General features: G+C 38.9%; 2 protein-coding genes across 3 annotated transcripts in view; one reads left to right on the forward strand and one right to left on the reverse strand.

Annotated features, from left to right (window-relative positions):
• Window positions 1-19423, forward strand: part of USP42 (ubiquitin specific peptidase 42) — a 40060-nt gene extending 20637 nt beyond the window's left edge. The window contains exons 13-19 of one of the 2 annotated variants that reach the window (XM_034784225.1): window positions 552-1298; window positions 2237-2328; window positions 3124-4644; window positions 8340-8674; window positions 12897-12988; window positions 14518-14561; window positions 17846-19423. In XM_034784225.1, the coding sequence (XP_034640116.1) occupies window positions 552-1298; window positions 2237-2328; window positions 3124-4644; window positions 8340-8674; window positions 12897-12988; window positions 14518-14532 (2802 nt within the window). In that variant the 3' untranslated portion in view covers window positions 14533-14561; window positions 17846-19423. The remainder of the gene's footprint in view (window positions 1-551; window positions 1299-2236; window positions 2329-3123; window positions 4645-8339; window positions 8675-12896; window positions 12989-14517; window positions 14562-17845) is intronic. The other variant, XM_034784224.1, reaches the window with a different exon arrangement.
• A 162-nt stretch (window positions 19424-19585) lies between these two features.
• CYTH3 (cytohesin 3) overlaps window positions 19586-24393 on the reverse strand; it is a 102981-nt gene continuing 98173 nt past the window's right edge. The window contains exon 14 of the transcript XR_004647494.1: window positions 19586-19921. The gene's annotated coding sequence lies outside the window, so the exon portion shown is untranslated. The remainder of the gene's footprint in view (window positions 19922-24393) is intronic.

A 24393-nucleotide genomic window follows, 5' to 3' on the forward strand; every position in this document is an offset into this window, starting at 1 on the left:
AATAGAGACAAACACTGAACTGTGCAAATATTACTTCCCCATTGCTTTGAACTTCAAACTAGGTGCCAAAAGTACTCAAAAAGCACTGTCAAAATATTTACTTTAAATAATACTTGAATTTATTAAAACTGAAATAATTTTAAAAATCCAACTTACTTGCTTTATTTATGCTGTTTCGTCTTTTGCACTTCAGTTGAGATGGTGAAACCAGACTGGCTTGTTCTCAGTTATTAGTACAAATGTTCTAAAGTTTGCAAAGAATAGGGATTTTTGTTTTGGATTTTCGTTTTTGTTTTGTAACTTACAATCAGCAAAGGATTGCCATTGGTGTTAGGTTTTTAAAAAACAAAACAAAATGTGAACACTGAAAATCTGTGAACAAAATGTGAACACTAAACTACCGGCAAGATTATATAACTCATATGGGGTGTTTTCTGCTTAGCCACTCGGGCAGTTTGTAGAAATATCAAGTAAGCCCATTATGTCTTGGGATATTAAATGCTGTCTATCCACATGCACACATTTTCATAGTGATTTCTTTGTAATTACAGAATTCCAGTCATTTAAATGGAACTGGATCACTAAAAGAAACTCCAAGCAGTTCTGTGGCAAGTGCTAGCAATGTTACCCTAAACAGACCAGCTTCAGCTCCACCTTCAACTTCCATTCAAAATTGGACAATTAACAGACCCACTATTCCTGATCCTTCGAAAAAACAGAAAATCACTATCAGTATTCACAATAACAAATTGCCTACTCGCCAAACTCTGTCTCAACCCAACCTTCATAATTCTTTGGAGAATCTCAGCAAGCCTGTTCCTTCGTCCACGATTACAAATTCCTCTGCAGTAAAGTCTACCTCAAGTGCACCTACAATGTCAGTTGCTACTAAAGTATCTAAACAAACAACTCCTAGTGAATCTTGTTCTAAGCCATTAATGAATGGCAAGTCTAAACTAAACTCTAGTACGTTGGTCCCTTACGGTGCAGAATCTTCAGAAGAATCTGATGAGGAGTCGAAGGGATTAGTTAAGGAGAATGGCCACTCAAAATCTTTTAATGGAATTTTGATTGGAAATGTAGTTAGTACATTACAGAACTCTTGTTCTTCCTGTCAAGATGCTGAAGAGGTTGTATCCCAGCATGAACTGCCAAAAAATGTTACAGTTAATGGTGCTATTAGTATAGATAGTGATCCTGAAGAAAATGGATTGAAATTTGATGAATCTACTTGCCAAGTCAAGCCTGTTAAATCTACAGAAATTCCATTTTCTAAAGTGAATGGATTGCATGGAAAAGTGAGTTTTACATTTGTTTCTTCTAGACTGTCTGTCTCTTCATGGCAGATTATAAATATGACTGTGATGCACTCAATATTAGGATGTTCCTCATTCAGGCAAAGTTCAGAGGAAAATATACAACACAGGCTGCCGTCCTAGCACTTTGTGCTGCAATCCCTTAGATCTTGCATACTAATCAGGGTTAAGCTGAATCAATACTTGCTAATCTCATTTCCACATCTGTAAAATGGAGAGAACATGCATCTCTCTGTGGTGGCTTAATAATATTTAGCATTTATATAATGTTTTGCAAACACTGACTATTCTTCTTAGGTGGGTACTGTAAGCATTATGTTGTGCTCAGGTACCAGAGAGGTAGGTGTGCTAAATACTTGGCTATAATTCCATCTGGTAAAATGGGGAAACTGAAACATGGAGAGGTTAAGTGATTTACCTGAGGCTGTATAGCAAGTCAGGCTTAGGATCTGGGACTACAAAACCACACTGCTTTTTTATGTAAAACTTTGAGGTAGTAAAGTGCTCAGTGGTGTTGTCCCAGTGCATGTTGGGGGGCATTGTGTTAGGTGTGCAGTCTTTCCGATGAGACAAAAACTGTGGTGCTGACCATCAAAGAACCTATGTCACTCTTTATAAGAAGGGTGCTGTTTCTGGTATGTTGTCCAGATTTCATCTGATAGTTATATTCTGCCTGTCTTAATTCCCCTATAGTTTAAAGTATGTAGTATTGTATTGTACTTTTTCTTTTTCTAAATTGTGTGCTGTTAATGCTTGCAGTATTGAATGTTAGGGTGCTGTGCCTACAGTTATCCACATGAATAGTCTGTATGTCCGATTATGATTGGAAAGTGCTCTAGGACTCTTTGGGCTGAGATGCTATGTAAGTTTGTATGATTGCTATCATTCCGTATGTTTTAACTCAGACCTTTTAATTGTAGATAATACCTACAGCTTTGCCACCAGTTCCTGAAGATAGAATTTTAGAGTCTTTCCGATATAACCAGTTGAAAAGCTTGTCAGAGGAAATAAGGTAAAATACACTTTGTCCAAATTAAGATTCCATACAAGTTTTTTTTATGGGTATACTAACTATTAATAATACTTAAATGGAAAGACCTAGCTCACTGTAGGAATACCATACCAAAACTAATAGTAGTGAGAGCAGAACCTATGTTTGGCATTGTGCCTATTCTTCTTATATTTAAAAACCTGTTGATGCCTCATGGAAAACTTTGGAAAAACATTCTATGTAGAAACCATTCTGTCATATTGTCTATATTTTCTATATTCCTCTTCCCCTTTTTTTCACTCCTAGGGATGCATGCATGAACACGATATCTATTTATTAGTGTGGGTATAAGTATTTTTCGGTCTACCACACTTCTAAAATATGGGCAGCTCATTAGGAGTAATCCCAGCTGCTCTGCTAGGACACTGACCAGGTGAGTGTAAATTCCTGCCACCTGCCTTCCCTTGCCTCTGGGAGGGAGGGAGAGGGAAACCCACTATTACAACGTTTTTATTGTGGGGAAGGGCAAGCATAGCGAGTATGGTCATGAGTCAACGCAGCAAATAGATGGAGGGGAAGTAGGAGAACTGACAGGAAGGTGCTCCTGAAGTGTTGCACACTGAAAAGTAAGCAAAAGAGCTTCCCCGTGAGGAGGGAATATATTATAAGTAGATGTGTTTCTAAACAGAATGTCTTTCAGAGTTTTCCAGGAGTCAGATGTTTACCGATGAAAAGGATTTTACTCTTAACAATCATCACATAGAGTATTTGTCTTATTTCTGTTGAAAGTCACAAATACATTTCTATTTTGTGCAGTGCAACTGGACTTGAAAAAACTTCTGAAAATGATGGTCATATAGAAACTTTAGTGAGTGGCAACAATACTATTTCCTATGAGAAGTCTAGTAAAGTTCCCACTAACCTGAGCTGCAATGTCCAGAATCCCTTTACTACATCAGATGGTGAGACCATTTCTACCAAAGAAGAAATTGCCGAAAGTATTGTATCAAAACCTGATAATGCACATTCTGATATCAGTGGTCAGTGTAACACTAAGAAAATATCCCTGGGAATTGATGATGAATTCTCTAAACAGTGCGATCCCAAGGATTATGCAGATAAGATAAGAGGAACACAAGACTTAAAAATGACTTTGAAGGAGAGCCCTCTGCACATCAGAGGGTCTGCAGAGACTGCAGAGAAATTGGGGCAAAGCCCCTTCACGAAGTCTGACAATGAATGTAGTTCTAAAAAACTTGTAGCTCTAAACATTAAAGATGAATGCCAAGAAACAAAGGAGAGTGCTAATAATTACACAGATGTACCACCTACTAATGACTCTTCTGCTACAAGGTTGGATAAAGTTTTAGAGAGTCATTATTCTAAAGAAAACGATGGACTGGATGGTAATGAAATATGTGAAGAAAATAAGGATAGGCAAAAAATTAAGTCTCATTCTCCAGTCAAGGAAAGAAATTGCACCCCCAAAAAAATTGACAAAGGGCATTACCGTACTAAAAGAGAGCGCTCTGAAAGTGAAGAGCAGGAGAAGCAAACCAAACGCAAACCAGATGATGATTATTCCAAAAAAAGGCAATCCTACAGCAAGGAGAGTATGAAGCAAGATCGCTATAAGCAGGAGCACTGCAATGGAAATAAGTACAAACTTACGCATAGTGAAAGAAACAGCCCTGATAATGGCAGAAGTTTAGGAAAATACACCTATTACAGATCCCGAAGTAGAGGGAAAACTGATCAGGAGAGGAGTAGATATTACCATTCTAAAAGGGAAAGATCTTGGAGTAGGGAAAGATATTACCAAGATATACCAAGGAGATGGGACAAGTGCAGATATTACAATGATTATCATCCTTATGCAGCAAGAGATGGTAGAGAGAGAAAATTCTTTCATGGGGACAGAGACTATGACAAATCAAGTCAGGTTTACAACATTAGGTCATATAGGGATTATTATTACACAAGCAGATGGAATCATGAACCAGTAGCTAAAGAGAGAGAGAAACATCATTTTGGCAGCTCCAAAATAGATTTATATAATTGCTCAGCTCCCTCTCAGCACTCTGAAAAATATTCCCATGAAAAATGTGCATCCATGTCTGAAGAAAACAATTCAAGTTTTGAGATGTCTTGCCACAAATATGAATATCTAAAAGACAGAAAAAGAAAATGTGCTAGTCTAGAAGGTAGTGACAGTGATGTGGAAAAGAAACACAGGAGTTTGCAAAGTGAGCCAACAGAAGAGCAAAAAGTGAAAAAACACAAGAAGTCAAAGAAAAAAAAGAAGTCCAAAGATAAACACCGAGAGAAAGATGAGAGGTAAGCAAGAGAAACTTTTATTTACAATGTTCTAAACAAATTCCTCTTCCTAATTTGTCTCTGTCTGTTTCCCTGGTCTTCCCCTCTTTTTCCATTGCTTCTGAGCCCATGGCACTGTAAAATCTGTCAGGGGAGATCAGGTTAGTTTGATGTGTCTTGCATAGATGGGATCAAACCATGTTGTTGAGTTATGTGAGAGCTTTGGAACAGGATCGAACAAATAATGTTCTAAACATTTGTAAACAGACCCTGACTAAGTTTATTGCACACTTTTCAAAACAGGCTATGGTCAAACGTGGGTAGGCAGGCTATGACATAACTTTTCCTCCCAAAGTAGGGATGGGCTGAATTTGTTTGCACCAAATGGTAGCCTGGAATAGAGGTGCAGTCATACAGCTTTTCTTTTAACTGAATGGAAGCTGTATGTGTCCTGTCACAAGTCTAGATGGGTGTGGAGTGCACAGGACCAGCTCATGTGTATAGGAAAAGGAGGTTTGGAGAGACACTAGTGCTTCTCTGCCTTCTCTATCCAACAAAATCAGCTGTATTTTTGTGAGAAGGGAGTGCAGGTACAGTGAAGTACAGCATGACAGTAAGGTAGAGAAGGCAGGGAAATACTGATGCTTTCCCTCTTCCTTCTTCTGAACCCTTGAGTTGATCCTGAGGCCCTCTGCCTGGACTCCACTACTCTTAGCAAACCCTGTCCAAGAAGAATCTCTTCCCCCTCCATTAGAAGGCTCATGGTTGCACTGGGATTCTTCCTTGCACAAGGCAGCAATCTCAGACAGTCCAGGGAGCCACTTTTATCCTACAGCCCCCAGCTACACTCATCTGCAGGCCTGAAACCCCTTCTGTCTCCCACAGAAACCAGTAATATCCTCTGTTGATTTTTGTTGCAGAAAAGGAAACTTATAGCAAGTCATAACTTTACTTAGGCTTTGTGAAATAAGAAGCCTGAGAGTTTGTTCAGAGGCCCCCCAAAAAGTCAGAATCACAAGTGAAACTTCAAAAAGGTGGGATTTAAAATTGCTTAGAATTCCTACATTACAGAAGTGTGTTATGAAAACAAGGTAGAAAATTAGTTTTTCTTCCTAAGTGATCTGTGTGAAGCTTATTGCTAATTTAAGGGAGTACAGTGCTGGTTTTCATGTGTTTGCAACTTAACTAAACTGTGGAGCCACTATGGCACCTCACTGCTCAGGAGTACTATGTGATAATGCTTTCCTGTCATAGCAGAGAAATTACATAGTGTTTTGACCCTTCTACTGACAGCCTCATGTTTTAGGTCCACTTTCATATTTATTCTTAATTGCTAGATTATTTATAATTTGATTTTAAATATTATAAAATGCATAAAGATGGACCAGTTGGATCACTTGATGGACTGAAGTCCATGATTATGACTGGGAGTGAAGAAAATGTTTGTACTACTTTGGCCTGATCTATACGGAGGGGGGGGTCGATGTAAGATACGCAACTCAGCTATGGGAATTGTGTAGCTGAAGTCGACGTATCTTATTTCGACTTACCTCCCGTCCTCACAGCACGGGATTGATGGCCGCGGCTCCCCCGTTGACTCCTCTACCGCCGCTTGTCCTGGTGGAGTTCCAGAGTCAAAGGGAGCGCATTTGGGGATCGATATATCACGTCTCGTCTAGACGCGATATATCGATCCCCAATAGGTTGATCACTACCCACTGATACGGCGGGTAGTCTGGACGTACCCTTTGATGAGTTGCGCTCTGTTATACAGTTCCTTATTTCATATTGTGTGAAAGTAAGCTATGGATACCTTGGCTGCCAGCGACTAGTGTATTTTCAGTGTTATAAAACCATGGCCCTCTGTGCTCTATTGCACAATGGGACCAAATTCTATGGCAATAGTCACTACATTCCACAGCAGTGTTAATTTATTGTGATGTCATGAAATTCTTTTCATTCCCATCTCCCACCCACCCCACACATAACTATGGTTCATTGTTGGAATCTATTAAGTTGACTTAAAATCGGTGGATGATTATGTTCAACAATGATTAGATTAGGGGCTAGTTTTTGCTTTGATCACAGGTGGTTCCTCTCCAGACCCTGGGGCTTAGCTGCTGCACTTTTCTCCAGCCAGCCCAGTTAATCAATCTACACTTCTGATTCCTCCCATTCACTTGCTGCAAATTGGGCTCTGGCTCTAACATTACTACTCCTGGTGCCTGACTCTGTGGAACAATACAGGGAGCAGGCACTGTAATCCAGTTATCTCCTTCTTTGGGGAAAGCTGGCCACAATTGGTAGCTTTTGGCAGGATAAAGGGACAGAAAATAATTTATCAAAATGCTGAATTCCATAGCATCTTGGAATAGTCTATAGCCACATAATTGCAAAGTCCAGAGAATCCTGACTGAGATGCATGTGTTTTATGAGATCTACAGGCTCAGGCAGGCATTGTTCTACATTGGTCTGCTGTCTGTTTACAATTTCAAGGTTATTTTCTTAGCCATAAGGATTAGAAAAATAATTTATTTTAAATGAAAACTCAGATTCTGGAGTCCATTTCTGCAGCAGGGTCTGAATTCTGTAGCCCTGGAATCACTGAATACATAGGTCTCTGTATATAATTCATTCTGTCTCCTAATGTTCCAAAACTGTTTTTCCCACTTAAAAAAAGGTAGTGAGCTGGCTACATGTAGCCTGTTCTCTTGTAATACCCTCTTAATTTAAGAACCCAATAAGTACTACTAGTCTCTTATTTTTGGATACTTGGTTCGTATTCTGATGTGGGTTCACTGTACTTATCCTGACTCTTCAGAAAAATGTCTTAATTGACATTATGTGTGTGAAGGCATCTTGTGAATACAGAACACTTTTCATTGTGTTGGAAATACAAAATAACATGTAATACAGTATACCTGCATTAAACTAGAAAAGCAATATCTCCCAGTAACAGTTTGAGTATTTCTCCTCTCCATTCCATTGTTCTTCCTTCTAATCAGAAATTAAAAGCAAGTATGTAGTAGTCATAGAGAGTGAAGCCATGCACAGGTTCCCCTCATAATGAGCTGTGCTTTCCCTCAGGAGGCAAATTATGCAAATTGTGTCTGATGCTTGCCAGGTTGCTCCCATATACGATATGATTTCTAAATGGGGGGTGAGGAGGGGGGGGCGTTAAATAGACAAACTGAGAACTGATTTTTAAAAAAACTTCAGTGTGTGATCATCTTGATAATTTAGTCTTACATCAGAGGGCTGACTTCTATGTAGTGCTTGATAGGTATAGAGTTCAATATTTTGTTCTAATCAGTGGCATATGTTTAAAACGCTCCCTTTTGAAAAAGAAACCCTTGAGAAAAGGACAAAAGTTTATTTAGCTTGCCACTAACTTGGGGATGAAAATGGAGAATGCTTAACTATTTCCTTGCTGAACACAGCTGATCCATTAGGCAAAGAACAGCACAGATGCTGGAGGAAAGGAACAGCACCACAGCTGTTAAGAAAATAAGATGTGCTCTTTATTTTGAGCTTTAGCCAGCCAGATTTTAGTAGATATGACCTGTGGCCAAATTCAGAACAATAATATCTTTTCTATGCATGTGCCTAACTCCTCAAAAATTAATAAATTGTATATGTATAAATAGTGTAATATGTTTGTAACAATAGTGTAAGCATCACATTTGTTTTCATATTAACTTGTATGTTTTTTTCAGATATCGCCAGGATTCAGACTTCTCTGGGGCCTGCTCTGATTCTGACATCCACAAACATAAGAAAAAGAAGAAGAAAAAGAAGAAACATACAAAGAAATCTGAGGGCTTTCTTGAATATTTAGATCCTAATATCCAGAAGGCTGCTGGCTCTGAGACTAATAAGACATGGGAGAAAAAAGAATTTCATTGTACGGATGACCCTCCATCTGAAGAATATAGTAAACATGGGAGTAAATGGCCTCATGAGGGAGGGGATGCTGATTCCTGTCATAAAACAAAATACATAGGAGGAGGCCAGGAAAATAGCTATCACATATCTAAAGAGTATAGCAAAGGTAAGAGACCATTAGAAATTAATGGGATTTCTATTTTTTTCAAATAGAGAAAAATATTTGAAGTAATTTTAAGTGCTTTGTAATACATATACAATATGTCACATCTTCCAGAGAGCAAGCAACACAATTATGTTGGATAATTTCTTCAGTTTTGTATATCTGTGAAATAAAGTAGATAAAATTAGCTATTTTTACTTACCCTGGGTTATTGACCAGATAGTTGCTGTCGTCAGCATGTTTGTTACAAGAAATCCTGGGGCAGCTCATATTGATGAGCTCATAAGTATGAGTTTACGTCACGTAGGGAGGGGAAGAATAGCATTGTTATTGTCTATTCTGCCTGTGTCAAGTCTACTTAATTTAAATATTTTTGCCTTTTGGGGTTTTCTCCTGAGCACAGTAAATATTTTTATACTAATTTGTGTACTTTTATAATTTTTTTTGTGGGGGGAGGGGAAGTCCAAAAAATTTTGGAATCCAGTAATCCTTGACCAATAAAGTCTCTACACAAAACTAGTCATCATATATTGGGCCCTACCAAATTCACAGTCCATTTTGGTCAATTTCACAGTCATAGGATTTTAAAAATCATAAATTTCATGATGTCATCTATTTAAATCCTGAAATTTCAGAGTGTTGTAACTGTAGGAGTCCTGACCCAAAAAGGAGGGTTTTTTTGGGGGGGAGGTTCTGCAAGGTTATTGTAGGGGTGGTTGTGGTACTGCTACCCTTACTTCTGCACTGCTGCTGGTGGCGGTGCTGCCTCAGAGCCGCAGCTGGAGAGTGGCGGCTGCTGGCCGGGAGCCCAGCTCTGAAGGCAGAGCCGCTGCCAGCAGCAGCACAGAAGTAAGGATGGCCTGGTATGATATTGCCACCCTTACTTCTGTGCTGCTGCCTGCAGAGCTGGGCCCTTGACTGAGGGCCCAGCTCTGCAGGCAGCAGCCGCCACTCTCTGGCCCCCCAGCTCTGAAGGCAGCAGCGCAGAAGTAAGGGTGGCATGGTATGGCTGCTGGTGGGGCACTGCCCTCAGAGCTGCTGCACTCCTGCCGCCCAGCTCTTAAGTCAGTGCAACCCTCCAAAATAACCTTGTAAACCCCCCTGCAACTCCCTTTTGGGTCAGGACCCCCAATTTGAGAAATGCTGGTCTCCCCCCATAAAATCTGTATAGTAGAGAATAAAAGCACACACAAGACCAGATTTCATGGTCCATGATGTGTTTTTCATGGCCATGAATTTGGTAGGGCCCTAATCAGAGAAAAAACTACCAATGGATGTGTTTACCTACATTATCATGTGGGAAATTGGATTCTAATTCATCCCTTCTTTTCTGAGCAGGGAAGTGGGAGGAAAGCCTTATGTTGCTCTGTAATAACTCCTCTGGCCATACTGGAAGTACTGGTGACTGGCTAAGGGAATAACTCCTTGCATAAGGGAATGGATAGCACTGTGTTGTTGTAATTAGTGAATCTTGTGACTAAAGGAGATGAAGGAAATAAGGGAGTATGATTTAAATCAAAATAACAAATCACCAACTCTAACTTGATTTAAATCAGCAAGCAGGAAATCTTGACATAAATTACAGATTTTAATTTTGTTTTTCATTTGGGACTGGATATGGATTTGAGATCTGGGTTCTATTCCCAGCTCAGTCACTGGTCTGCTAGGTGATCGTGGGTACCTCATCTGTAAAATGGGGAGAATGATGGTTACATCCTTTGTCAAGTGCTTTGAGATCTACTGATAAATGTTGTATAAGACCTAGGTATTTGCACTTCTAAGTTACTTTCCTAGAGAAAGGTTCAGTGTCCTTGATTAGCATGTTTAAATGGTTATACTAATTTGCAATCAAATACCGCTTTTTACACTAAATGTTATACTTTTGCTAAACATGAGGATACACTGCATCTATACACCTTTAAAAATTATATAGCTTAACGTGTGTGTGTGTGTGTGTGTGTGTGTGTGTATATATATTCTTAATTATATTTTTGTTAGAAAATGAAAAGCTAATTTCTATGTTCTTTGTATTAAAGTGCATTTGGATGGAATTTTAACGTAAAAAAATTACACTGTTTTTAGTTAAATTAAACTACTGTACATGTGCTGGATGTATAAATTTTACCAAACTGTGTAAAAATGTAAAACCATTTAGAACTGTTTTTATTAAACACAGGAAATATTTACTGTAGTTAGTGACTATTTCTAGTTACTATGGGCCAGATTTTCAAAGGTATTTAGGCACCTAAAGATTCAGATAGGGGCCCAGTGGGATTTTCAGAAGTGCCTAAGGACAAGGTAGGAACATAATGCCCATTTAAATTAACAGCCAATGAAATCAATGGGAGTTGCATGCCCAACCTGCTTAGGTACTTTTGAAATCCCATTAAAACCCTATCTGCGGGTACGTCCAGACTACCCGCCGTATCGGTGGGTAGCGATCGATTTATCGGGGATCGATATATCGTGTCTTGTTAAGACGCGATATATCGATCCCCGAACATGCTCCCCATCGACTTCGGAACTCCACTGGAGCAAGCGGCGGTGGCGGAGTCGACGGGGGAGCCGCGGCCCTCGATCCCGCGCCGTGAGGACCCAAGGTAAATCAATCAATCCCTTCCCACCCCCCCCACCCCCCCGCCCCAGTGCATCTTTAGGCCTAAATACCTTTGAAAATCTGGCCCATTGTCCAGGTTTTTACAATGAGTAGATCTCCTCCTTTCCCAGATAGTTTTTATTTATAGAGTGGAAGAGAAAACAAGTTTTCCTACTTTGTCAGTTCCCATTCAGTTTCTCAACTTTGAATGAACTAGTCCAAATGAAGAAAATATTCTCTGCATTTGCTAGCTAAACTGAAAGTAATTAAGGCAAAAGCTTTTCTGCACAACAGAAACTGAAAGTACTGATATTTGGGAAAATGTAAATCACTCCATTGTAAAGACTGAAAATAATAGGTACTTAATGCAGTACATATTGTTACAAAGCTTGAGTTGGCCCTAAAAGTTAGATATTTTCCTCCTGATTCTGTATATAATTAAAAAAGCAGCACCGTTTATTTCCTTTAAACTTGAGGAGGGCTCATAGATGCACCATATTTTTCATTTAAATTATTTTAATAGATTATAGAAACTCATAATTTCATATTTAATTTTAAATGGATTTAAGAATTATTTACTTTAAATTAAAAATCTGACTTTTCTAAAAAAAAAAAAAAAAAAAAAAAAAAAAAAAATTTTTACCCACCCTTTTGTAAATACAAGAAACCATGTAAGGGAGAAGCAAAAAGATGGTCAGCAGTGCACCACCCAGAGAATCCCTTCTCCAAAGAGGTCAAGAATTAAGGAAGATTTAAGATTGGACACATTAGAAGTCTCCCTGTGGAGATGTATTAGTTGTTTTATTAATTGCTGTATAAACTCAATTAAGGTCCTTGAAGTAGTAGTTTTTTTAATAATGCTTTGCTCTTATAATTCTTTTTATCTGAAGATTTGAAATTACTTCATAAATCTGGATCAGTATCATGACCATATTGCAGATAGCGAAACTGAAGCATAAGGGTTAACTGATTTGCCCAAGGTCCTTGCAGAGCTGGGACTGAATCCAAATCAGACTCCCAGTCCAATGTTCTATCAACTGGACTATACTTTCTTGGGATTGCATGAAGACAGAATGGTAGTTTGACAAATTAGGATTGGGGGAGTATTTCATGTAGAGGGGTGGCATGGTCAAATGCACATAAATGGAGGAGCTTAACAAGGTGTTGAAACTGGTTAGTTGGTGGAGGATTTGAGTTAGGGGATGAGGTCTGAAATGTAGGTAACGACAGAGTTGTGAAGGGCTTTGAAAGGTACGAATGAGTAGTTTAAACTTGATGTGGTGGTTAATTGGAGAACCAGTGAAGGAATTCAGAGAGGACAGTAAATTCACTCTGATCAATCAGGAAGATAATTTGGAAGCTGCATCTTGGACAGATTGGGAAGGAGTGAAGTAAGGGAATAAAATTTCAGTAATCAAGATGGGAGATGATGCTATGTGACATCCAGATACAGATTAGTAGCAATCCAATAAAACATCTTATTAACAAAGGCTGCCAAAATGAGTCACTTCATTGGAAACACTGCCCCAGTAACAATTTGTTTATACTAAGAGTGCTGACTTGTTAATCAAAATAATGCTAGTTTGTGATAAGTGGGTTTTGTTAACATTGAAATATTTTCTATTTCAGCTATAGACCTACTTTGTCATAAGGACCATGGACACACAGTCATTAAATCTTTGGATGGCAACTTTGCATACACAGATGAAACCAGATGGAAAGTATGTTAAATTCCTGTGATTCTATTTCATTTTGGGTATAATAATACAGACAAATTGGCTGCTGCAGGCTTTTTCCCCATTTTTATTCCATAAGAGACATCTCTCATATAGAACAAAAAATACAATCCTAATTTGGATTCTAAATGTAATACGTGTTGGACTCTCTCCTACTGCTCTCGCCTAACACCAATATACCAGATGGCTTTGAATGAATGTTTTTTAACCCTTCGGCATCAACTGTAGACTTGATGAACCATACAGCTATCAGTGGCTGAAAATTAAGTTCTTGACAAAATTTTCTTGTTTAAAATAACTTTCTTATGAAAATGTTCATAAACTAACTATTTAGTACCATCTTTAGATCAGAGAAATTTAGATATAGTTCCAGGTATCCAAATATGAATAGTAACAGATTAATTTCGAAGTCTAATTTTATTTTTACTTGTATTGCTGTAGATTGGTACAAATTAAGAGTTGTTTCCAAAAACTAAGCACCCATTGCTAGACACTAAAAATCAGGGACTGAATAGACACACTGGATTCATGGTTTATTGTAGGGATGGCCCAACCATGGCTCCTGAGCTGTATGCAGCTCTTTTACAGTTAGTGTGGCTTGTGGAGCCCCCTACACCCCCCCATTTCTGCTTACCACCCTGGAGGTGGTGGTGGGGACCTTGGGGCTCCTGCCCTGCGGCAGGGTGGTGGGGCTTGGGGATTCTGCCCTGCGCAAGGCCCCAAACCCCACCACCCCAGGCAGTAGCCCTGAGCCCCAGCAGGCACACCTGGCTCTCGTACTTCTGAAAATTATTGTATGTGCCTGGGGGGGTCAGGCCACCCCTGACTTACTACAACAATCTGTAACCCACTAACACCCTATTTTTGTCCTATGACTGCAGAGGTGTTAACAGGCCACTCTATTTTGAATGGTCCCTTAGAATAAACCCTAACTACTTATGCTAAACAATCTGTTCCACCTTGCATTTAGCTGTGACACTGAGGGTTTGTCTACACTGGCACTTTACAGCGTTGCAACTTTCTTGCTCAGGGTTGTGAAAAAACACTCCCCTGAGCACTGCAAGTTTCAGTGCTGTAAAGTGCCAATGTAGACAGTGCACTAGTGCTGGCAGCTGCGCTCTCAGTGCTGGGAGCTATTCCCCTCTTGGAGGTGGGTTTTTAATAGCGCTGGGAGAGTGCTATTCTGCAACTAAACAAGTGCTTTAATATTGGTAGTGAAGACATGCCCTGAGTATCTTTCCCAAACCTGAAGAAGAGACTCTGTATGGTTCAAAAGCTAGTCTCTCTCATCAATAGAAGTTGATCCAATAAAATATTACCTCACCTACCTTGTCTCCCTAATATCCTGGAAACAAGAAGCTACAACTACACTGTATACACCAGTTGATTGTAGTACTTACCAAGGATTTTGTTTTTTCTCAACACTAGCACAGCAGTGCTCTGTAAAGTAGCAACTGAATTACACTGGTTTTATAACAGCTGAGATTTTGCCAACCTGTTTTCCTCTCTTGTAGGTGAGTGAAAAGTAATCCTTGCAGAAAAAACTCACTAGCCACAGGCAAGTTGTATTTGTCAATCTTCAGTATTTTTTATGTCCTTGGCAATTGGGTGAGGGGAGCTCTGTTGCTAACAAATTGTGGCCTGAAGATGCATATAACTTTGAGGTGAAAAATCAGCATCTTACTGCCTGCTCTAATGGTCAAAGAGTGTTGGCAGTGTCATTCTAGCATAGATAACAAGACAGAGTTGTGAGCTGCATTGTGCATTACTGCTGGAGGATTATTAACACAGGGAGACATTCCTTTAAACTTGATTTAAATTGTGGTGATCTGCTAGTCTTCCTATTGGAATGACTCTTCGTTTATTTATTTTTAAAAGCAGCTGTTTCTATGGCTTAATGTAAACTGCAATTACACTAAGGCTTTGTCTACACTAGCACTTTTGTCTGCAAAATTTTTGTTGGTCAGGGGTATAAAAAAAACAAAACACACCTCTGACCGACATAAGTTTCACCAACTAAAGCACTGGTGTGGACAGTTCTCGGTTAGTGGGAGATGCTCTCCTGCTGACATAGCTACTGCTGTTCATTGGAAATGGTTTAATTATGCCAGTGGGAGAGCTCTCCCACCAGCATAGAGCAGCTACATGGGAGACCTTACAGGGGCACAGATGGGCCACTGTAAGGTCTGTAGTGTAGACATAGCCTAAGAGTAACGTTCTGCCCTGAAAAGTCCCTTCAGGACAAGAGATGGAGGTTAACTGTAGAGGGAGAAACTACTACCGATGGAAATGGGTTCATAATATCTAGAAATATTTTGAGTGAGGATATTGAAAACAAGGTATTTGTAGATCTTGGTATCCAGGGGCTGCCCTCAGATTCCTAAAATGTAGGTAGTTGCCATAGTTCCCCTCTTCTTCAGTGTGAGAAGCTGATCAACTGCAGATTTCTATTGCTACCATCTAAATTCCAGCAAGCCATTTCTGTCCCTCTGCCAAGGAAGCAAAGCAGTAGCAATATAGCTCTTTATATTAATTTAATTGAAAAATCCATGTCTATATACACACTGGTAGTTACCACAGATAGGTAACATTTTAATGGTATCATTTTCTCTTCCCAAGAACTAACAAGTATCTCAAATAACACAGTTTGAGAAATGTGGAATTTTTAATGGGAAAAGTGTAGGTGCAGTCCTCGCTGTTCCAAAGCCTATATATTCCAGTTTTAGATAAGAAAATAAAAGGCAGAACACAGAAGAAAAATTATAATCAGATTTTAAAGGATTTTGTCTGTAATGAATGAGAGTTGGCCAGCAGGTGGCAAAATTGGTTCAGTACAGACAAGTAAAAACTATGAAAAGGAAGCAAGTGTGTGTTAAATAAATCACCAAATGCATTGTTTTTGTGTGTAGGGAAAAAGTGTTACAGTAACAAAATCCAAAAAATTATATTCCCTCTTCAAAATACTGCCCTGCACAATAGGCAGGATGATACTGTTGTGGTGACAGTGCTGGGCAGAGTAACCTCCTAAGTCTGAGGAATTTTAACCTTTTCATATACTTAAGGAAATCAGTTGGCTTTATTTAGACCGGGGTGGGCAAACTTTCTGGCCTGAGGGCCACATCTCGGTATGGAAATTGTATGGTGGGCCATGAATGCTCACGAAATTAGGGGCTGGGGTGCAGGAGGGGGTTAGGGGTGCAGGGAGTTAAGGGTGCAGGGGCTCTGAGCTGGGGCAGCAGGTTGGGGTGAGTGGAGAGTGTGGGCTCTGGGGTGGGGCTGAGGATGTAGGAGGGTGCTCTGGGCTGGGACCAAGGGCTTTAGAGGGTGGGAGGGGGATCAGAGTTGGGGTGTAGGAAAGGGTCAGGGTGCAGGCTCCGGGCGGCACTTACCTCAAGCAGCTCCCGGAAGCAGTGGCATGTCCCCCCTCTGGCTCCTACACAGAGGTGTGGCCAGGTGGCTCTGCATCCTGCCCTGTCCAGAGGTGCTTCCCCTGCAGCTCCCATTGGCTGCAGTTCCTGGTGAATGGGAGCTGCAAGGGCAGCACTTGGGGCGGAGGCAAGGTGTGGAGCCCTCTGGCTGCCCCTATGCATAGGAGTCAGAGCAGGGACATGCCTCTGCTTCCAGGAGTTGGGTGGTGTCATGGCACACGTGGATCGGGGCAAGCCTCAGACCCCACTCCCCAGCAGGAGCTCGAGGGCCAGATTAAAACATCTGAAGGGCTGATTTGGACCCTGGGCTGTAGTTTGCCCACCCCTGATTTAGACTGTAGAAAAGATGAGACGAGTACAAGACAAGAGTGACAGTGGAATTGAGAGCCATTATCTTGGGTTGGGATCTTGTCAGATTTCATAAACTAAATGGCTGAAGCTGGCTAGTGAGTGGGCTGGAGGCTTAAAAAAATCCAGGTGCTGCATAAAACAGAACTTTTGACTTTGAGTGGTATTTGTCCCTCTGTCATTCTTAAATCAGAGCCCCAGCAAGTTGCTGGGGGTGTCATTTTTTTGGGGAAAGCTTGACCATGATAGATCATTAATGAAACCAGGGCATTTAATGTTAGGAATGTCCTGGCTAAATTCCAACCAGGTTTGCCTACCTAGGATTAAACTCCGCAACCTTGTAAGTTGAGGACAGCATTGGTTGCATTCAGTTTTAAAATCTTTCTGTTTTGATATGTGGTTCAGAGCTGTAGCTACATATGATATGGAGCACCTGCAACTTCCGGCCTTAACTGTTGTTAAGAAATCAAAACAGGAATCTCGAGAAGTAGTAGAGAGGTATTTACCTGTATAGCTGGCAGTGGTGCAGTCACTACTGGAATACTCTGTGCAGAAATGTGGGCACCAGAACAAGAAGAATGTTGATAAATTGGAGAGGGTTGAAAGAAGAGCCATGAGAATGATTAAAGGATTAGAAACCTGCCTTCTAGTGATTGAGCTCTTTCAGTCTATTTATTTAGATTAAAGAGAAGGTTAATGGGTGACTTGATTAATCTATCTACATGGGAAGCAAATTTATTAATGGGCTCTTCAATCTAGCAGCGTCGGCATAACATGATCCAATAACGGTCTGTTGAAACTAGACAAATTCCAACTGGAAATAAGGTGTACATTTTTAACCATGAGAGTAACTTCTGGAACAACTTACCAAGGGTCATGGTGGATTCTCCATCACTGAAGTTTTAAATCAAGATTGGATGTTTTTCTAAAAGATATGCTCTAGGAATTATTTCAGGGAAGTTCTGTGGCCTGTGTTATATAGAAGGTCAGATTAAATGGCCTTGGAATCTGATTTAGTGCTGAAATTTCATATCAGGAAATGACGCTTCCTCCTCTTATCTTTCAGATTCAAAGTGTGTTGATGGAAGCCATCCCTACAGTTTAAACTATATTTATAACAGAACAATTAACTCTTCAATCCATAACTGGTGCTTCAGAATACTGTACAGGATTTTACCATGGAAGAACTTTTTTTAGTTTTTACCTTGAGACTTTTTTTTAAAATTTACCCATAATCCAAAAGGATGGAAACTTTCTACAACTGCTGAACATTGTAAATATCACACTGAAAATAATGCCCTGGAATAGAACATCTCAAATGCTGCTTAATTACAGACTCAGGTTGATTATGTGTTATTCATGTAATATTACTCCACGTTAAACTTCTGGTGCAAGCGACTAGAAAACCACAACTGACAGTCTGTATATTTAATTTAAAGACTTATTCACAAGCTTTCAGATAACTAGAATATCTCTGATATCTGACACTAGAAACTAATTTACTTCACACTTTAGCTGTATTAAAGCTTTGAAGAAAAACTTACAGAAAAGTTCTGGTTTGGAACTTTGTGAAACATACCACTCAGCATACACAGTTCTGAATGTATCTCCGAGACTATTTGTATACCCTCCCATATGTTTTTGTTACTTTTTTATATAGTGTCACTTGTCTTGACTGATTGGTCTCAGTTGTCTGTTTTGTCCCTTTAAAGTTGCAGACAAATTCATACTGTGATTTTATTTTTATTATGAAATGCTATCAAACTGTGATACTTATAATTCACTGGTCCTGCATCAGGAGATGGAGTGGGGAAGCTGTATTAAATACAGTTCATCTGTATAATCTGTCTGGTTTATACAAGCTGTGTTGTTCAGAGATGTCTAAAGTTTGATCTTTGTTTTTTTAAAGATAAAGCACTTGCCCCACTGTAAATACATAGCATGTAAAATTTATATAGTATATAAATACAGGAAAGTCAAAAGAGCTTTTTACACTGTTTACTTCTTGAGTTATTTATTCAACTTCTACCCATTAGAACAGTGCACTGAAGGGCTGAAAAGCTTAATTGTAGCTCTGCCTTAATGTCAGATGATAAAGGGGGTGTGGTCAAAGCTCAACTATATTTATCTTTTAAAAGATTGGATTGATTCATGTTAGCAGAGGGGAATGACAATTCTTCCATCTGTTCCTAATATTCTATTTTCCACCAAGTTATGACTGCCTATGGTGCTTCTGCTGTCCCCTGTGAAAGGCCTTAAGATCGACCTTGTCATAAATACACTTCTAACTCTCTGCACCTTCCCTGTGGCAACAAATCATGTATTTACATGAAAACTAATAGCTCAGTTGTGAGAAAGTAAACTTGTAGCTGCTTGGTTTTGTTCCCCAAGCCTCATATTATGTACCTTACGCTCATCTTAGTAGACTCTCCCCTTATTAGGAATGACCGCTACTGCTCATCTCTCCAGTTTGTCTGTTTTACCTTACTGTGTTTGCTGTGAAATCAGTTACTTGTTTGGTCAGAAAAGCTTGGCGTTTGAACTGTTTTCTCTCTTTCAACATCACTAAAACTGGTCCTTAGAGCTGCTGCTAAATACCACTAGCCTAGGGTAAAGTTTTGCATTCAAGAATTTTTGGGAGGGGGAAAAAAAGTAAATACAGAGTAAGTTTGTGATCAGGTTTCATAGGAAACTCGGCATTTGCCTTTGACCAGCTTTGTAAAATAGCTTGCCCCATGGGTAGGTTGCGACGGAAAACTCAATTTGAGCAGTTTTATTCTTTTCATGTAGAAAATAGACCTGTTTTTCCTGAAAGATTCTGGATGAGTGGAGAATTAGTAGGTTGAAACAGGCACTAAGCAACTGAAACCTGATGAAGAAAGTGATTTTTGTCCAGAGTAGTTAAAGTTTGCTTGGCAGGAACTTGAGTTTAATATAAACACTTAGGGAAAAGAGATGTCTATTACATCTTTAACATGTACTCTACCTTTTCAGTTAAGGGCTGACACCTCTCAGTCTGCATCTGAGATCAAGGAGGCTGCAACCCATGCCATGCCTTGCCACTCCTGATATTTCAAAGCAGCTGAAACTTTAATTCTCTGGCTTTGGATACACCTACATTTTCCTTTTCAGTGCCTCTTATCTGATTAAAGGAAAAGAGAGAGGTCATTCATCTTTGCACCCTGTCTACCAAGAGAAGTGAGCAAGCATCAGTTATTACTTTACCCTATTTAAAGCCCCAAATGAGGAAAGTGTCTTCAGGATAGCACTTACATGCTTAAGTGGTTTACTGAATAATGCCTAGGTCAGATATTAACATAATGAAAGAAAATGTCTGGTTTGTAAGGCAGAATGAGCAAAAGTTAAGTAATTTAAAGAGTCATTGTGACCAGAGCGGAGACGGGAAGTTTTGGATTTGATAGCCACTTGCATAGTAACTGCTTTTGGAGTAAGCTAAATCTTAATCTGTATCAAAATCTTGAGCAGTTGGATCCCTTATTCTGTACTTTTATCCTCAGTAAACGAAAGGAGCTGGATGGCTGTATAGTTTCATACTTTATTTTATTTTTCAAAATGAAATCTCACCACAGTTTAAACATGTCTTACTGGTAAACGAGCCCATTAATATTTGCAATGGATTTACAGAGTTATAATATTACCTCAGACTTACTTGATACATAATTTCCATGCAAATTGTGTACAATGCGTAACAAATCAATACATAGCTGTACAGTATTTACATTAACTTTATACTGAACTGTAAATAGAAATGCTTTCCAAGAAAATATAGAAAAAAACTGGTAAACCACAATTTGTAGCTTCTCATCTACAAGAGATCTAACTTTTCCAGCAAGCATATCTAGATAGATATGTGTTAAAATTTAAAAATATGCATTGCTCTATATATGAAGCATTATAAATGCTGAGTTTAAAAAGGTTGTTTTGTACCATATGCTTCAAAATGTTAAGTGACTTACTAAAAAGAGCTTTTTGTCAGGTTATGTAGCTTTTTAATCAGTCCAGCTGATCTTAAGTATTATATACACTTTCTTCCCTAGATGACACTAACTGAAGTTGAAATTAGTAGTGACCTAGGGCCATGAAAGTTATGGAGGCTGGCAGGGGCCAGAAAAGTAGCAGAAGCAGCAGTCTGTTGCCAGGATCTCTGCCTACTGTCCCCATGTTGCTTAATGGGTAGTATAAAAAAACCCAGTCCTGCTATGACATCAGAACCTCTTAAGAACTGGAAAATAGGGAGATTTTTCAATACAAACAGGACTGGGGAAGTCAACTGCAATTAGATTTGTTTTTTTCTGGCCTAGCCTCAGAAAAAGCAATTGTGCTTTAGGCCATGACGGTGGCTTGCCTTAAGCTCATCCTAACCTTCAATCCTCACGAGAGAGGTCTTTTCATCCCCTCATGGACAGTACCTAATCTGGCCAAAATTTTCATAAGTCTAGTAAAAAATTAATTTGCAAAGAAAAATGATTTAAGGCCAGTGGAAATTTTGGCTCAATTTCAATCCCTGCTAATACTGCTATAGAGAACATTTGAAATAAAATATTCTTACACAAGAATACTACTGGCACCTTTGGTGGTAAATTAATTCTATTGAGCACCATATTTAATCTTTCATTCAGAATAAAAAAATGGACACAAGTTACCGCTTTTTAAAATGCTAAGGAATAGTATGTATTTCCTGCTATAACATGCCATAGTTACACACCGTTCCAAGTATTAGATGTACAGGGTATGAAAAGTTTCAAACTAAATACAGCATATCACATCTCCTAAGGCATTTCCTTCATGCTTACAGACAAATATCCTTGACAATAAGTAAACTGTTTTCAAAGGGTTGTGTTTTTCAGGGATGTAAGGACTGGTACAGAAAGTGCTCATGGCCCATCAATGCTTTTGTAACCTTCTAGACTTATTTAATGATTTAAATTATTTGTTTATGGTTTTACACCTTTATACAACCATAGTTCTGGATTTGTCACCATTTCTATTACAAATCCAAATGTTTCCAGCTACATCCCCCCCCAGCACACAGTCCTTAACAAAACATACTTTTTAGGGCTGTCAATTAATTGCAGTTAACTCACATGATTTAATTTTTTTGAGTTAATCGAGATTAATCGCACACTTAAACAGAATACCAATTGAAATGTATTAAATACTTTGGATTTTTTTCTACATTTTATATATAATGTATTCTGTGTTGTAATTGAAATCAAAGTGTGTATTCTTCTCAATTACAAATATTTGCACTGTGAAAGAAACAAAAGAAATAGTATTTTTCAGTACTCCTCATACAAGTACTGAAGTGAAAGCTCTGTATCCTCGAAGTGCAACTTACAAATGTAGACTTTTTTGTTACATAACTGCTCTCAAAAACAAAACAATGTAAAACTTCAGAGCTTATAAGTCCACTCAGTCCTACTTCTTGTTCAGCCAATTGCTAAGACAAACAAGTTTGTTCACATTTACTGGAAATAACACTGCCCTCTTATTATTTACAATATCACTAGAAAGTGAGAACAGGTGTTTGCATGGCACTTCTGTAGCCAGCATTACAAGGTCTTTACGTGCCAGATATGCTAAACATTCATATGCCCCTTCATGCTTTGGCCACCATTCCAGAGGACATGCTTCCATGCGGATGATGTTTGTTAAAAGAATAATGCGTTAATTAAATTTGTGACTGAACTCCTTGGAGAATTTTATGTCTCCTGCTCTGTTTTACCTGCATTCTGCCATATATTTCATGTTATAGCAGTTTCAGATGATGACCCAGCACACTTTCATTTTACGAACACTTTACTGCAGATTTGACAAAACAAAAAAGGGATCAATGTCAGATTTCGAAAAATAGCTGCAGCACTCGATCCAAGGTTTAAGAATCTGAAGTGTCTTCTAAAATCTGAGAGGGACGAGGTGTGGAGCATGCTTTCAAATGTCTTAAAAGACCAACATTCTGCTGAGGAAACTACAGAACCTGAACACTAAAACAGAAAATCAACCTTCTGCTGGTGGCTTCTGACTCAGATGACGAAAATGAACATGCATCGGTCCGTACTGCTTTGGATTGTTATCGATCAGAACCTCTCATCAGCATGGACATATGTTCACTGAAATGGTGGTTGTAGGGTGTCCAGATGTCCTGATTTTATAGGGACAGTCCCAATTTTGGGGTCTTTTTCTTATATAGGCTCTTATTACCCCCCACTCCAGTCCCGATTTTTCACTTTTGCTGTTTGGGCATGAAGGGATATCTGAATCTTTAGTGCATCTGGCATGTAAATATCTTGCAACGCTGCTACAACAGCTGTAAGAACACCTGTTCTTGCTTTCAGGTGACATTGTAAACAAGAAGCAGGCAGCATTATCTTCTGCAAATGTAAACAAACTTGTTTGAGTGATTGGCTGAACAAGTAGTAAGACTGAATGGACTTGCAGGCTCTAAAGTTTTACATTGTTTATTTTTGAATGCAGTTATTTTCTGCACATAATTCTACACTTGTAAGTTCAACTTTCATGCTAAAGCGATTGCACTACAGTACTTGTATTAGGTGAATTGAAATACTTTCTTTTGTTTTTTTACAGTGCAAATACTTAAAAAAATGTAAAGTGAGCACTGTACTCTTTGTATTGTGTTGTAATTGAAATCAATATATTTGAAAATGTAGAAAACATCCAATGGTATTCTATTAATGTTTAACAGTGCGATTAATCACAATTAATTTTTTTTAATTGCTTGTCAGCCTTAATACTTTTCTATGTTAAGTTAGACTTTTTAAAGTAGGGGGGCTGAGAGGAAAAACAGGTTGTGATTTGAGAGTTGTGCAGTGGAATATTCTAATTTTTAAAGTTCTAATTATGCACCGAGTCCACAACTAGCCTTGAAGTCCTGGCTCCATGGATTGGAGATGCCACCCCTCCCCCATGGTTTCAAAGCTGTCATAACTGAGCATTAACCTTAATACGCCTTTAAAGAGATTACAACTGGAAAAAAAAAATCAAAAAAGGAAATTCTGTCTGGGCTTCTCCATTCTTTTCTATCAGCCTATCTGAAGGCAGACAGTGCCCACAGTATTCATATGCTGATCTTAGGTTCCACATAGCACAAGGCAAGTTAGTAAGATGGAAGCCTTGGCTTTTATTGAAGTTAGAGATGAAAGACTTATAGGCAATCTTGTCCATGTATCTCCCAGTGCAGAATAATTCCCTACACTTTAGTCAAAGTTGCTTTTGTAGGTTTAAGGCAACAGCTGTGTTTTCTTTGTCCAGATATGGAAGCTCTAAAGTACTAATGGCACAGATGCCATGGCTCAGGTTGAAACAATATATGGAAAGCTACAAGAGCATGAACACAGGAGCAGGGTCAAAAAAAATTTCCATCATAAAATTAAATTTAAAAGACATTTTTGCCCCACTGAAAGATTTTTGTATAATTTAGAAAAGAAAATGTTCCAATAAAGCAGGCTAGACCATAAGTTTGTGTGTCTTAGATAATGGATGTTATGAAGGAATATCTCATAAAATACTTTAACTCCTCACTTAAAGTCATCCTGGTTCATGTTGTTTCGATGTTAAGTTGCTGATCAATTAGGG

This window comes from Trachemys scripta, chromosome 10 (genome assembly GCF_013100865.1).
Source record: "Trachemys scripta elegans isolate TJP31775 chromosome 10, CAS_Tse_1.0, whole genome shotgun sequence".
In the NCBI taxonomy this organism is placed as follows: Eukaryota; Metazoa; Chordata; order Testudines; family Emydidae; genus Trachemys; species Trachemys scripta.